This window comes from Trichosurus vulpecula, chromosome 1, assembly GCF_011100635.1.
Source record: "Trichosurus vulpecula isolate mTriVul1 chromosome 1, mTriVul1.pri, whole genome shotgun sequence".
In the NCBI taxonomy this organism is placed as follows: Eukaryota; Metazoa; Chordata; class Mammalia; order Diprotodontia; family Phalangeridae; genus Trichosurus; species Trichosurus vulpecula.
The window spans coordinates 426,039,957-426,054,190 of NC_050573.1; the positions used below are offsets into that span (position 1 = coordinate 426,039,957).

General features: G+C 39.2%; 1 protein-coding gene across 1 annotated transcript in view; it reads left to right on the plus strand.

The window, feature by feature from the left end:
* NDUFAF2 (NADH:ubiquinone oxidoreductase complex assembly factor 2) overlaps nt 1-3,902 on the plus strand; it is a 239,714-nt gene extending 235,812 nt beyond the window's left edge. Inside the window, exon 4 of the mRNA XM_036742192.1 lies at nt 3,424-3,902. Coding sequence (XP_036598087.1) covers nt 3,424-3,675 — 252 coding nt within the window. The 3' untranslated portion in view covers nt 3,676-3,902. The remainder of the gene's footprint in view (nt 1-3,423) is intronic.
* Nucleotides 3,903-14,234: the final 10,332 nt, after the last annotated feature.

The window sequence follows — 14,234 nt, forward strand, 5'->3', positions numbered from 1 at the left end:
TTCATTTCCCTCGCCCTTCCCCAAATCTTTTTCCAGGCTAAGCATCTTCAGGTTTTCCAGCCAATGTGCACAAGTCATAATCCCAAATCTCTTCATCATTCTTTCATGACCTCTGGACCTCTCCCCTCCTTGATGCACTCAGCATGGGCTTTCCTACTAGACTAATTTTCTACTGGATTTTTAACTCTGCACCCTATTGGCTTTCCCTTAGCTTTTCTCTCATTAACTGAACTGAGTTTTTGTTCATCTCCTAGGACCAATGAGAAGTGATATCCATACTTCTTTCCTTTATTGTTAGCTTTCTTCCATATCTCTCCAAGCCTATACCAGGGCTGTGAGTTCAGGCCACTCCCCCAAAAAGTAGAATTTCAAGTTTTAGAGTAATTAAAACCAAAGTATTGTACATAACATCATTATATTCCTTATACCCCAAATAACTGGCCAAAGACACATCAAAACTGTTTTTTGCATCATTAGTATCCCAAAGATCTTGTTGAAAGTTATAATTTAGTAAATGTATTTATAAAAGGGATTCCTGCTTTGAATGGAAAGTTAAATTAAATGACTTCTAATTCTGTTCAGCATCTAAGATTTAGCAAAAGTTTTTTTAATATATCCAATTCTTTACCATCTCATAGAACTGTACTGTCTCCAAGATCCTGAACATTTTTTACCTTTCTGGAGGGGAGAAGGCAGGGCAATTGGAGTTAAGTGACTCACCTGAGGTCATACAGCTAGTAAGTGTGTCAAGTATCTGTGGTCAGATTTGAACTCAGGTCCTCCTGAATCCAGGGCCAGTGCTGTACTCACTCCACCACCTAGCTGCCCCCAAAGATTTAAAATTCCAATTTGCAAATACAATTTACTGTCATTCCACCTCAATCTTTCGTTCATACCCTGATTGTGACCTGAAATCCCTTGACCCTCTCTGCCTCTCCCCCCTTTCATCTCCCATACTTTGGCTTTTCTAACCTCCATACCTGTCCTTGACCCCTGCTCGTCTGCTTTAATAATTTATTTGTCACCACCCTTGCCCACCTCTACAAACTTCCTGTGTCACAAAATAATTCTCAACTCCAGATAACAGTAAATAATAATAATAACAATAGAATTTATAGTACTTTAAGGTTTGCAGAGTGCTTTCTAAATGCTCCATTTTATCCTCACAACCACTCTGGGAGGTAGGTGCTGTCATTGTCCCCTTTTTACAGATGAAGACGCTGAAGCAGATAGCTTAAGAGTCTTGCCCATGTTCACACAGTTAATAAGAGTTTGAGGCTGTGTTTGAAATCAGATCTTCCCGAATACAAGTCTGGTGTTCTATCCATTGCACCACCTACCTGGTTTTTTCTCTTCTGCTATGTCTGAGTATGCCTGGAGAAAGTCATGTGTCTGTGCTGATGTTGCCTACTAAAAATGTGTAGTACAGTACTTCCGCTGGTCCCTCGCTGCTACAACTCATCTTTTCTTCTGGTCTAATCCCTTTCTCATTCCCCACAGAAGCTGTGTCAAACCTACTTTTTTTTTTCTTTCTCCTCAAGCCCTGGTCCCCATCCAACCAATAGATGTTGTAGCCTACTTATTTAACTGGTAAAATTGAAGATGTCTGACCAAAGCTTCTTAAACTGTTTTCCTCTGTTCCTAAAAATTTCTTAATATCTTTCAATTCTCCCTTCCATCCTGTCTCAAAAGGTTTTGATTCCCTCTACTTATACTTTTAATCCCGTCCCATCTTCCCTTCTCCTGAATCTATCTTAATCTTCACTAGTCCCTCCCTTTGCCCTTCTTCTAATCTGTACCCATATATACTCAGATATCCCCAAACCTAAAAATGCTATTCTTTAACCCTTAACCCAAATCCATCTAGCTTCTCCCTTCCATGGCCAGACTTCTTGGAAAAGCTGCCTAAAGCCTATGCCTTTACTTCCGTTCCACCTACTCTCCACTCTGTCCCTCACAACCTAATTTTCATCCTGAACTTTAAATTACACCTGCTTCCTCCAGAGGTCACCATAGATCTCCTAATAAGCAAATACAATAGCTATTTTTAGCCCTTGTCCTCCATGCCTTCTCTGAGGCATTTGATATTATTTACCACACCCTCTTTCTTTTATGCTCTCTCTCCCATTGGTTTCTGATATAGTGGCCTATCTCTTTACTTGCTCTTGTCTTGTCCTTCCCTGTGTCCTCTTCTCTCTTCCACCATAAATTAGATGTTCAAGGTTCTGCCCTGGACCCATTTTTCCTCTCTTTCTATGCTGTCTCCTTTGACATTATTCAGTCATATCCTTCCTATGCAGACAACCCACAAATCCATGTCTCCAGTTATACCCTGTCTTATTAGCTATAAACTTGCATTTCCAGCTACCTATAGGACATCCCCACCTGCCCAAACGACATTTCATACTTTATTTGTCCCAAATCCAATTTAATATCTTTCCCAAAAAGTCCATTTCCCCTGGCTTCATTTTTCTGTCAGTGAAATTGTAATCCACTTACCCAGACTCCCATCGTCAACTTTGGTTCCTTCCTGTCTTCTCGTATCTTATCATTTTCTAAGTCCTATCTAATCTACCTTTGAAATATTTCATATTATCATCCCTCTTCTCTATTCCTACAACCCCCAATACGACTTCTCATTACTGTGTGCCTAGACTTGTGCTATAGCCTTCTGACACCTCCATCTTTTTCTTCCTTTAATCCATCCTTCCTGTTATTTGTTTGGTGTAGTTTTTCAAATGGTAATTGCCTGGAATAGGAGTATCATTCCATACCTATTTATATTTCCACTAACGTGTAATCTTAAATAGAGGAGAACCAGTGAAAAGTATTTACAGTCTGGTATTGATCCCATGAGGCTTGAACTTAGACTTCTTGCTTTGATCTTTCTTTAGGAGATGAAGAAAAGTGGCCACAGTAGGATTCTGGTTCCTTTCATCTCCTGTATCTACCTAACCCTGAAGCCACCAGCCACTTCAGCCTGTAGCTCTCACTTCTGCTGTGGTGGATCTAGTAATGACTAGTCACCAAAAAGAAAATAAACAGTAAATTCAGATGTTGTCTGGGAGGCTGACTCTGTCTGTCCTGGCCTATGTTAGCAGTGCCTCGACTTCTTGTATTGATCAAACTGTTTGTTTCACTTTTGGGAGGAGTGTTCCCATTTTCTTCCATTTTCTTATTGCATGTAAAATAAAAGGATGGGACAGCTTAATTAATTTTCCAATTTAACGATAAGCTGTAGTATTCATTCCACACTTACACTAAATAGACACCACTCAATGTGAGCAGGCATTATACATGATTTACATGCTCTTAAGAAAAGTGTATCTTCTCTTAAAGTCCATGCTTGTTTTTTCTTTTTATGAAAACAAACTCATGTCTATCAGGATTTTTCATGTCCTCCATTACTGTGTGTTCATGCAGGAAATAATGAAGAATGAGAAATATAGAGAAGATGTTCAAATAAAAATCAAAGACGTTTCTGAAGAAGAAAACCTTCAAATCACAGACAGCAAGGAGATGCTCGCTGCTTCACCAGTTCACACTAAAATTAAAGGACATGCTTCAGCTCCTGACTTTGGAAAGAGTGAGCCATCAGAAGACCCCACTAGCACTGGTAAAACCTTCCAGCCAGGATCCTGGATGCCTCAAGAAAGCCGTAGCCAAAATAAATAAACACGTTTGCTATGGGTAAAATCCTTTCAATGAAATGGATGTGATTATTTCAACAACTAAAAATAAAAGCAGATGTAAAAAAACGATCACTTGGTATTTTCTAGATGTACAGTGGAGCTACATTCCATTAGGTTTAATTGTTCTTTTTAGGAACCATTTTAAAAAAAATTGAATTTGATGAAGCCATAAAGTTAAAAACACATTAAATACTTGTGCTTAAATTTTTACTGTGTTTTAGTGCATTGATTTACTTTTGTATAGTCCCCACTAAATACCATCCTGCTTGAGGGAAATGCCAGACATGGATACTCAACAAGTTGTGGCTTGTGATGACCATTCAGGAATCTTCCATAAATATTCCCAAATCGAAATAGAACAGTGGGTGAAGTAACCCTGGGATTTGCCGGGGGGTTGGGGGGGGGGGGAGAGGAGATTTCTAAGACCTAAAAAATTTTTTCAAAAAAAAACTAAACTAGGAACAAAGAATAGTTGATTATAACAAAAGTCAACAAGATGGCAGACTAGACATATTACCCACAACCTCTCAAACTTATAAAGCAACTGCAGCTAACTCCATGATCTAGGACACCAGAATCCAAAAAAGGTTTAAAAAACTAACAAAGTATCAACTGACATATGCCTGGAGCTCATTCAGCACTCCTCCCACACCTCCTACATCACTAGCAGCCATGCTGCTCTAGTCAGCCAGTGAACTGGACACATTACTTCCAACAAAACTCAGCCTCGCACCTCACTTTCCCTCCCCCCCTCCCTTTCTAGTGCTATGGAGATCCTGACTCCTGACTACAGATTGCTTGGCCTCACCAGAGAGCCAATGCTATGGCAGTACCCCAGGGGCAGAACCTTACTGAGGCCACAGTAGCCAGCCCTACAATGGGCAGAGGTCTGTACTGCGAAAAATTTCTTCAGGAGAGCAGAAGGACATAGAGAAATGGACAAGATGAGTGTGAGCTAGAAATAGGGCTCTACACCACACCCAATACCCCCTCAAAGAGCCCTGGATACCCACACTACAGAAATCGATCCCGTAGCACCTGTGCAGCAACATTCTGAACTGCCAAGCCGGCAAAGAGCTCAACAGCCAGTTGGGGCCAGTTCTGTCCCCCTAAAAGTCATTTGGGGCAGAGGCATACTGAGGCATCAGTTGCCTGGTATTAGAGGAAGCTGAGGCACTTTGAGATCCAGACTCCAAAGGGCACCATCAAACAGGAAGGAGTCAGACAGTGAACAACAGGGGAAGATATGTTGGGCATTGGGGAGACAGAAGTACCAAAGATCTCAAGAAGATAATGACAAAAGTACTAAAATGTAGGAATTGTAACATTTCTGCCATAGGGACACAATTCATGATCTTTATGAAAGCAGTTTCATTGATAGGAAGATGGCTAGAATCTGGGAATAGGGCCTAAGGAAGGAAACTAGAGATAGGAAAAAAACCTAGGAGTTTTAAAGTAAGGAAAAGGATGGGACTGATAGATGAGAAAAGATGAAATAAAGCTGCTTCAGGATGAGTGTAGAATTGGACATGGAAAGGAACAGGGGAAGGAAATAAGCAATTTATTTGACACTACATCCTGGGCTCTGTGCTAAGGGATTTGCAAATCTCTCATTACAACAACCCTGCAAAGTCGATGGTGTTACTATCCCTATACTACAGTGGAGAAAACTGAGGCAAATAGTGGTTAAGAGATTTGCCCAGGGTGATACAGCTAGTAAGTATCTGAGGTTGAACACAGGTCTTTTGGACTTCAGCCCCAGTGCTCTATCCTAGCTGCCTCATGGCAGAGAAATTTAGTAAGATGTTGGTAAGAAGAATAGAAGACATAGGAGAGCTGAAAAAAGGTAAAGGATTAATCAGGGTTGCATTTCATTAGGCATCTCTTAAATACTCTCATTCAATAAACATTAAGTACCTGTTATACACATGGCACTGGCTAGGTACCGTAGGTAGAAAGACAGAAGTAGCTGCTGCTCTCAAAAAGCTTATGATCTACAGGAAGTGACAACATGTGCACAGAGAAGTTGGATATGATGTAGTTTGAGGAGTATATTTGGGAGTATCTGGCAAGATTTCCTAGAGGAAGAGGTACCTGAAAGGATCCATGAAGGAAAAAAGATGAAGATGATCAGTGAGTCCATGACCACGCATGAGGGAATAGCTTGGGCTCATTCATGGGGTTAGGAGGGGGACTGTCATAGCCAAGGCACAGCTAATAAGTCTGGTGTGATTGAAGCAGAAAGTACATAAAAAATTAATTTGAAATAAGGCTAGAAACTTAGGTTGGATTGAAGATGGCTTTAAATACCAGGCAAAAGAGTTTGTATTTTCACAGCAATATTATGCAATGACCAACTTTGATAACTTAACTCTTCTCAGCAATACAAGGAGCCAAGACAATTCCAAAAGATTCATGATGGAATATGCTATCCACATCCAGAGAAAGAACTATGAAGTCTGAATGTAGATCAAAGCATACTATTTTCTCTCTCTCCCTCTCCCCTCCTCTATCTCTCCCTCTCCCTTTCCCTCATTCTCTCTGTCTCTGTCTCTCTCTCTGTCTCTGTCTCTGTCTCTCTCTCTCTCTCTCTCTCTGTCTCTCTCTCTCTCTCTCTCTCTGTCTCTCTCTCTCTCTGTCTCTCTCTCTCTCTCTCTGTCTCTCTCTCTCTCTCTCTCTCTCTCTCTCTCTCTCTCTCTCTCTCTGTCCCTCATTCTCTCTGCCCCTCTCCCTCTCTCCTTTTACTCTTTTGTTCACTCTCTCTCTCTCTCTCTCTCTCTCTCTCTCTCTCTCGTTTCTTCTTTCTCATGTTTTTCCCCTTTGGTTCTAATTCTTCTTTACAACATGACTACAAGGAGTCCAGCAGAAAGCTCTGACATAAACCTCTAAGGGCAACATTTTGAGGAGTCCAGCAAAAGGACTTCCAAGAAGCCACATGCGCTCTAAAGTTAAGCCCACCTTCCCCTAGTCTATGGGTTCTTGTAAAAGAATGTGCCTCTACTTTGGGGGGATGCTTTATGCCAGCTTTACATCTTTAATATAAACGTATTTCTCAAATCTAATTGTCTGAATGACCAATTGCTATCAACTGATATTCAATGGGTGGAAATACATTTTTGGCACTTCCGAGCCATAGCATTAAAAACCAACCTCAGTCCTTCCAGGTTCCCACACTCTGGAGACCCAATCTGTCAGTGCAAGTAGAGGATGGATAAGTAGCTCCAGAAACTGCACTACACGGTTAAGAACAGAAAAAGAAGACTGCATATGAAACCATCAATTTCCATTATGGACAGCTTGGTGCTTTTTTTTATATTTCAAATTTAACTTGGTAATTTCAATGCTGCTTTGCTTGCTTGTGTCCTCTTATGAACTTCTTTCTACTCTCTTCTGTTTCTTTTTTTAGTAATTCTTTAACATGTTTCTCTCTTTTCTTCCTTTTTTCAGTCTCACTGTTATTATTTCCCAATTGAAAATGGTCAAAGGATGTGAACAGGCAGTTTTCCAAGGAAGAAATCCAAGCTATCAATGGCCATATGAAAAAAGAAAATGCCATGGATCACTTAGGAATTAGAGAAGTGCCATTTAAAACAACTCTTAAGTTTCTACCTCACTCTTTATCAGATTGGCAAAATTGGGGGGAAAGGGGAGGAAAATGACAAATGTTAGAGAGACTATGGGAAAGTAGGCATATTAATTCATTGTTAGTGGAGCTGTGAATTGGTAGCCATTCTAGAAAGCAATTTTGAACCATGACCCAAAAGTTACTAAACTGTACATACCCTTTGATCCAGTGAAACCACTACTAAGCCTATATCTCAAAGAAAGAGGAAAAAGACCTGTATGTATCAAAATTTTTGAAGCAGCTCTTTTTGTAGTAGCAAAGAACTGGTAATTAAGAGGACACCCATCAATTGGGGAATGACTGAACAAATTACAGAATGTGAATGTAATGGAATACATTGTAGCATAAGAAGTGATGAAAGGATGGCTTCAGAAAGACTTGTTTGAACTGATACAGATGGAAGTGAGCAGAACCAGAAAAACAACTTATACAATAAAAACACTGTAAAACATAAACCACTTTGAAAGCCGTAAGAACTTTATCAGTGCAGTGACTATGAAGAAGACTGATAAAACAAACAAATACATGCTTTTCACCTCCTGATTGAAAAGTGATGGACTCAGGATGCTGAATAAGACCACACACACACACACACACACACACACACACACACACACACATATATGTATGTATGTATGTATTTGGACATGGTTACCATGGGAATTTTTGCTTAACTCTATGTACTTGTTAAAAAAAATGCATTTTCCTTTTTCTCTTTCTCAGTGTTGAAGGGTTGGGAAGGAGAGAAAATTTATTTTTGTTCATCAAAAAATAAAATCTAATTTTTTAAAAAGTATCACTTTTTATTACCCACTCCCTTGCCCCCACAACAAGCCTTAGGCTTTCAAAAGAAATCCCTATGGCTTCATTTCACACTTTGCATGTGACAAAGAATCCATTCCTTCTACAATCATCATCTCCATTGAAGAAGGAGGATGAGGAATGATGGGGTGGGAAGAAGGGAGGAAACTCATCGTAAGTCCTCCATAATCTACTTCTCTCAAGGTATTAAAGAAAAGGGGGGAAAATCCAATATAACAAAGGGAAGAGGGAGAAGCTTATCTGACAATGAACAAATCAAAGAAAATCTCTGACTCTAAAGAAATTCTGCAATAAAAAGGAACCAAAGGGAGAAAAAAAATAACGAATACAGAAATGCAAGCTGAATCAGCACTCTAAGTGATGGAAGAATACTAAAAGATAAAATAAATGAGGTAATAAATGCATTAAAGGAAGATTCCAATTCAGAAAAAAAGCAAGGAGAGAAATAAAGGAATAAATTACAAAGCAAATAGAAATTAAAGCAGGGGTTCTTAACCTGGGGTCCATGGACACCCCCATTCCCAAGGGGTCTGTGGATAGATTTTTGTGAGTCTGTGAACTTGGATGAGAAAAGAATTACAGCTTTATTTCCACTAATATTTTTTTCTTTGTAATATATACTTTATTTTAAATCTATTATTCTGAGAGGGAATCCAAAACTCTAACAGACTTCCAAAGGGGTCCTTGACACAAAAGAAGTGAAAAACTCCTATTTAAAGCATAATACGAATAACTGATTTATCCGAATCTTAAAAAACATTACACACAACATCCCCTTGAGATAGGTAGAGCAAGGATTATTGTCCCCATTTATAGATGTGAAAATTGAGTCTCAGAGAGATTGTTATTTTCCCGTGAGTACACCACTAATAAGTATAAGGGCCAAGATTTTAGCCCAGGTCTCCTGACTCCAATTCCAGTCTGCTATCCTCTACATGTCCCAGTCATGGTTTCATGTCTGGTGCAACAGACCATTCAGAGCCCAAGGGTTCAGGTAAGCAATATTTTTCATAAAAACATATCCGAAAACCTCCACATCAAAGCATTCCCCAAGGCAGTTAAAAAAAACCAGTCTATGAAGAAAAAAGGAGGTAAAAGCTACTGGAAAGGAGATTAAAGACAGTCAGCAATGAAGTTATCTGGGGTTTCAGGAGTTCTTCGCTGCCCTCCCCCACAGAGTCCTGAAACTGCTAACTTCCTTGACCAAAGGACTCACAGCTAGATCCAAAGGCAGTTTGCCTAGGAGTGAAGTTAACTCAAACTGCACAGGTCTATTCTACACAGTGCGATTGGTCTAGTGAGAATGTGGCCATTAATTTGAGCCTCCTCAGCTCCACCAGGGTGTTGGCCCACAATACAAGTCATTGTCTTTCGTCAATGTAAGTAACAACAACAACATAAAAGTCATCCAGCAAGGGTCACTGGATAATTAGAATAAAATCAGAATACCTAGTATGTGTAGAACTCCAAAATTTTTATAGTTAATTAATAACAATATAAAATAACAGAATTGGATGACAAAAAACAGAAGACTAGAATAATACATTTACTGGGAAATATTATGGTGATATTAAAAATATATATCTGAAAAATATACTTAAATTTTTTAAAATTTATATAAAAACACCCAAAAGATTGGTCATTCAAACCAGCCTCAGAAAATACTAGTGTGGAAAGTCCCTCTACGAAAACAGATTAAACCTATGTAAGTCCTAGGAATTTGCTTGAACCACATGAGGCGAAATGACTTTGCCCAGGGTCACACAGCTAATATTAGAAGCTGAGATTTGAACCCAGATCTTCCTGACTATACTATACTCCCTAGTACCCTAACCACTATGCCATTTTTCTTCTATAGGCATGAAAAGATGCAGGGGGTGGGGGAGGGAGGGCATGGAGAATGGGAAAAAAGAATAGAAAAAAACAATGGGAGAAATGAATACCCTCCTCAAAGGCAATTAGGACCATATCAATAACTCCTAACTGCTAGGCCTATTTTCTTGTTTTTGTAGAATATTTATAAGAATGATCTGCAAGCATATTTTAGATACACTTAGTGAAGATGAGAAGGGAACAGACAGACTTTCATCAACTCTTCTGTATAGCAGAACACATTTTTTTGGTTACAATTGACTGAGAGATATAGAGAATACAAAATTCTGCTGAAAGTTTTTTCTTTGTTGATTATGAAAAAAAAATTGACCAAACCAAGCAAAACAGAAGGCTCTCCTTCCTTATCCCTCCCCCCTGCCAACCTTACCCCAGTTTGTGTGTTTGAGCTGTGCATCCAGGCAGCTAAAACATTCCAATGTTTGAAATGTCACTGACTCTTGTACCCTAGACAAGCTAACCAGGTTCACCATCTCACTCCCGACAGTGCCCTAAGTCTTACCCACAGTCCCATTTCTGAATAAGAATCTGGTGTTCAAAATGTTTTCTGGTTCTTGGGGGTGGGGCCCCCCTTTCTGCCATACTCATTGTGAAATAATGAGGAGGGGAAGGGACCCCCAGCAGAAACTGGTTTGTGTAGTAAGCTTTGTTTTGTGTTTTTGTCTGTCTGTGCAAGTTATGCAGCTGCTGAAATCAGCTTTGCCTTTAATTAAACCATGTTCTCTCCAACCAAAAAAAAAAAAAAAAGGAGGGGGAGGCAGCTAGCTGGTGCAGTGAGTAGAGCACTGGCCCTGGAGTCAGGAGGACCTGAGTTCAAATCTGGCCTTAGACACTTGACATACTTACTAGCTGTGTGACCTTGGGCAAGTCACTTAACCCCAATTGCCCTGCCTTCCCCCCTCCAAAAAAAAAACCAAGGAGTCTTTTGTACATACATTATAATCATGGACGATCTGTAGATAAAATGAATTCAAATACAAAAATTACTGTCTTCAGTGACCCTTAGATTACTAAAATGGAAGGAGTCATAAAATAGGGAGAAGGGTTAGTCGTATGGTAAGATGAAAGCACAACAGATGGACACACAAAGTGGTTCACTAGTAACCATGAAATGTTAAAAGGCCTAGAGGAAGACCTGTAGGACAATGGATGGATCCTCTGTGGAGAATCCATAGATGAACATGAACAAGAACCACTCAGGATGAGAACACATGGATAGTTTGTGATCTGTACTGATGAAAGGAATGCCCACATCATTGAACTCCCCAAGCCACCAAACTACACAAACAGGTAAGTGAAAGAAGCTGGGAGTATACATTTTTAAAAAGTAGACACAGACCTCTCACAAAAATGATTACCTACTTGAGCACTAAGGTGCCCCAGGTAAACTCAAGAAGTCAGAAATTAGGTAGGCTACGTTAACTTAGTGCAATGAAATTAGAAATAAATAACAACAACATGGGTAGGAGCATATGACTGTGATGAAACAAATAAAAAAAATCTATTGAACAATAATGGGATTAAAGGATGTTTTTAAAAAACAGAATACTTAAAAGGTAATGATAGAACCAATGTCTTTGGAATCCTACCAGTGAAGTTCTTATAGGATTATTGATTTCGATGTGCAAGGAACCTCAGAGGTCACCTAGTCCAACCCCCTTATTTTACAGATGAGGAACCTAAGACCAGGAAAGGTGGGGTGACAAGTCCAAGGTCATATGAGTAGTAAGTGGCCAAGCGAGGTCTTGAGACGAGGTCAACTGACTCCAAGTCCATCATCCTTTCCTTTGAACTACTCTTCCTCTTTTCTTAATGTACAACATGATATTTCTACATTAATAAGAAATAAAAATAGAGACTAAATAAATTCATTCTTCACCTAGAGATAGAAAAAGAACAAAGTAACAGTGCAAAGCAAAATAGAAAAGGAGAGGGGATAAGGATAATAGCTAAGTAGGCTAGAAATTTTTTAAAATGAATTAATAAATAAAACCAAGAACTATTTTTGAAAATGCCAATTAAACTAATAAGCCATTAGTAAATAGAAAACCCAAAAGGAGATAAAAATGAATCTTTAAAATTAGAAATGCAAAATGATCATAACAATCAATCAAGCATTTACTAAGCACCTGCTACATGCCAGGCACCATGCTAGGCACTGGGGAGAAAATTTCAAAGAATGAAATAATCTGTACACATAAGGAGCTAACAAATACAAAATAAATTGACTATCATTAGAGAAGTCATTAATACTAATGTAAAATGAATATATAAGAAACCATGCAAAACCAAACATCTGGCCCAAAGAGTTTGAGGCCTTTCCTGGTCCTCTCCAGCTGCTTTGATTCTTTCTCCTGCTCTTCCCCTGCATCACCCCTCCTTACCCCCATCCCACCTCACCCCCAATCCTGGTATGTTTCTTATGTATTTTGTAGATATATACATATATATGCATGTTTTCTCCCTCAATGGAACATAAGCTCTGAGAAAACTGGGGAGGACTAGCTCTCTTTTGTCTTTCTATTCCCAGCATAGTACCTGGAATACAGCAGGCTCTTAATAAATATTTGTAGATCAATTCATTGGTTTATAGATTCACAGATTAATTTTTCCAAACCTTCACAGAACAAATAATTCCTACATTATGTAGATAATTTTTAAATATAAAGAAAGGAGTTCTAACTAGTTTTTTAATAGAGCAAATGTGGTCTTGAAACAAAAGCCTTAAAAAACACTTAAAAATGAAAATTATAGGCCAGTAATGGTTTCTTTAGTGAATACATATGTGAAATAATAAATAATATATTTACAACTAGTAGCATATTTTTTAAAAAATCCTTCTTCAAGAGAATGACATAAAAGACTTTCAAAGATAGTTTGTAATTAGTGGTAAAAAATATAGTTGATCACACATAGGTAGATGCATCAATGGATCTGTGCTCTCGTTGGTGTCTGGATTACAAGACCTCCATGTCTTCCAATCCTGTGTGATTTTCATCCACATCTTTCCATAGAACTTCAGTAGAGTATCCATCTACATACTGGTGGCTTCCTTTGGTTCAGTTTCTAGCCTTCCTGTCACCCAGGTTCAAAACCTAGAAGCCATTCATTATCAGCTCTTGACTCTAACTCATTCCCCCGTGTTGAATGTTGAACCAGTTTCCAAGTCTCGTCAATTTTACTTCAACATTCATTTCTTTTCTCCATTCACAACACAACCAACCCTGGTTAGATCCTCAACATCAAATGATACTATTTGTAAAGCACTCAGCACAGTGCCTGGCACATCGTAGGTGTTTAATAAAAGCCTGCTCCTTTCCCTCCCCTCCAGTCTAGTCTCCTAATTGGTGTTCTTGCATCTACCCTCTCCCCTTCTCCAATCTGTTCTCTGCTTGGCTGCTAAGTTGATATGTCTAAAGCACAGGTCTGAAGCTTCAGGGAATCCCTGTTGTCCTTTACTTATTACCCACAGGGTAAAACACAGACTCCTCTGTTTGATACTTAAAACCTTTCACAGTTTCTCTAAGCTAATTACAAAGTATTCTCCTTCATGTATTGTATATTCCAGCCAAGCGCCCTTGATACAATATTCCATCTTTTGCCTCTAGGTAGTTAAGTGGCAGTGGATAGAATGCTGGGCCTAGAGTAAGGAAGACAGATTTAATTCCGGCCTCAGACATTTACTGGCTATCTGGTGCTGGACGAATTACTTCATCTCTGTCTGTGCCTCAGTTTCCTCAACAGTAAAGCAGAGATAATAACAGCAGCTACCTCCCCAGGTTGTTCTGAGGATAAAAATGAGATATTTGTGGAGTGCTTAGCACAGTGCCTGGCATTTAGTAGGTGCTTAATAAATGCTTGTTTCCTTCCTTCCTTTTTGCCTTTTGCAGAGGCTGTCTACCATGTCTGAGATGTTCTTCCTCCTTACCTCCATCTCTTAGAATCCTTGGTTCCCTTCATGACTCGGCTCAACTTCCATCTCCTACATGAAGTCCTTCCTGCTTCCCTCAGTTGTTAGTGCCCCCTAATTACTTTGCATTTATAATGTACATAGTTTGTATGTATTTAGTTATGTGCATGTTGTTTCTCCATACCCTTCCCTCAATAGACTACAAGCTTCATGAAGTCAGGAATGACTTCATTTTTGCCTTTGTGACCCTGACATGTATCAGAGTATTTAGTAAGTGACAGATGCTTAACAAAAA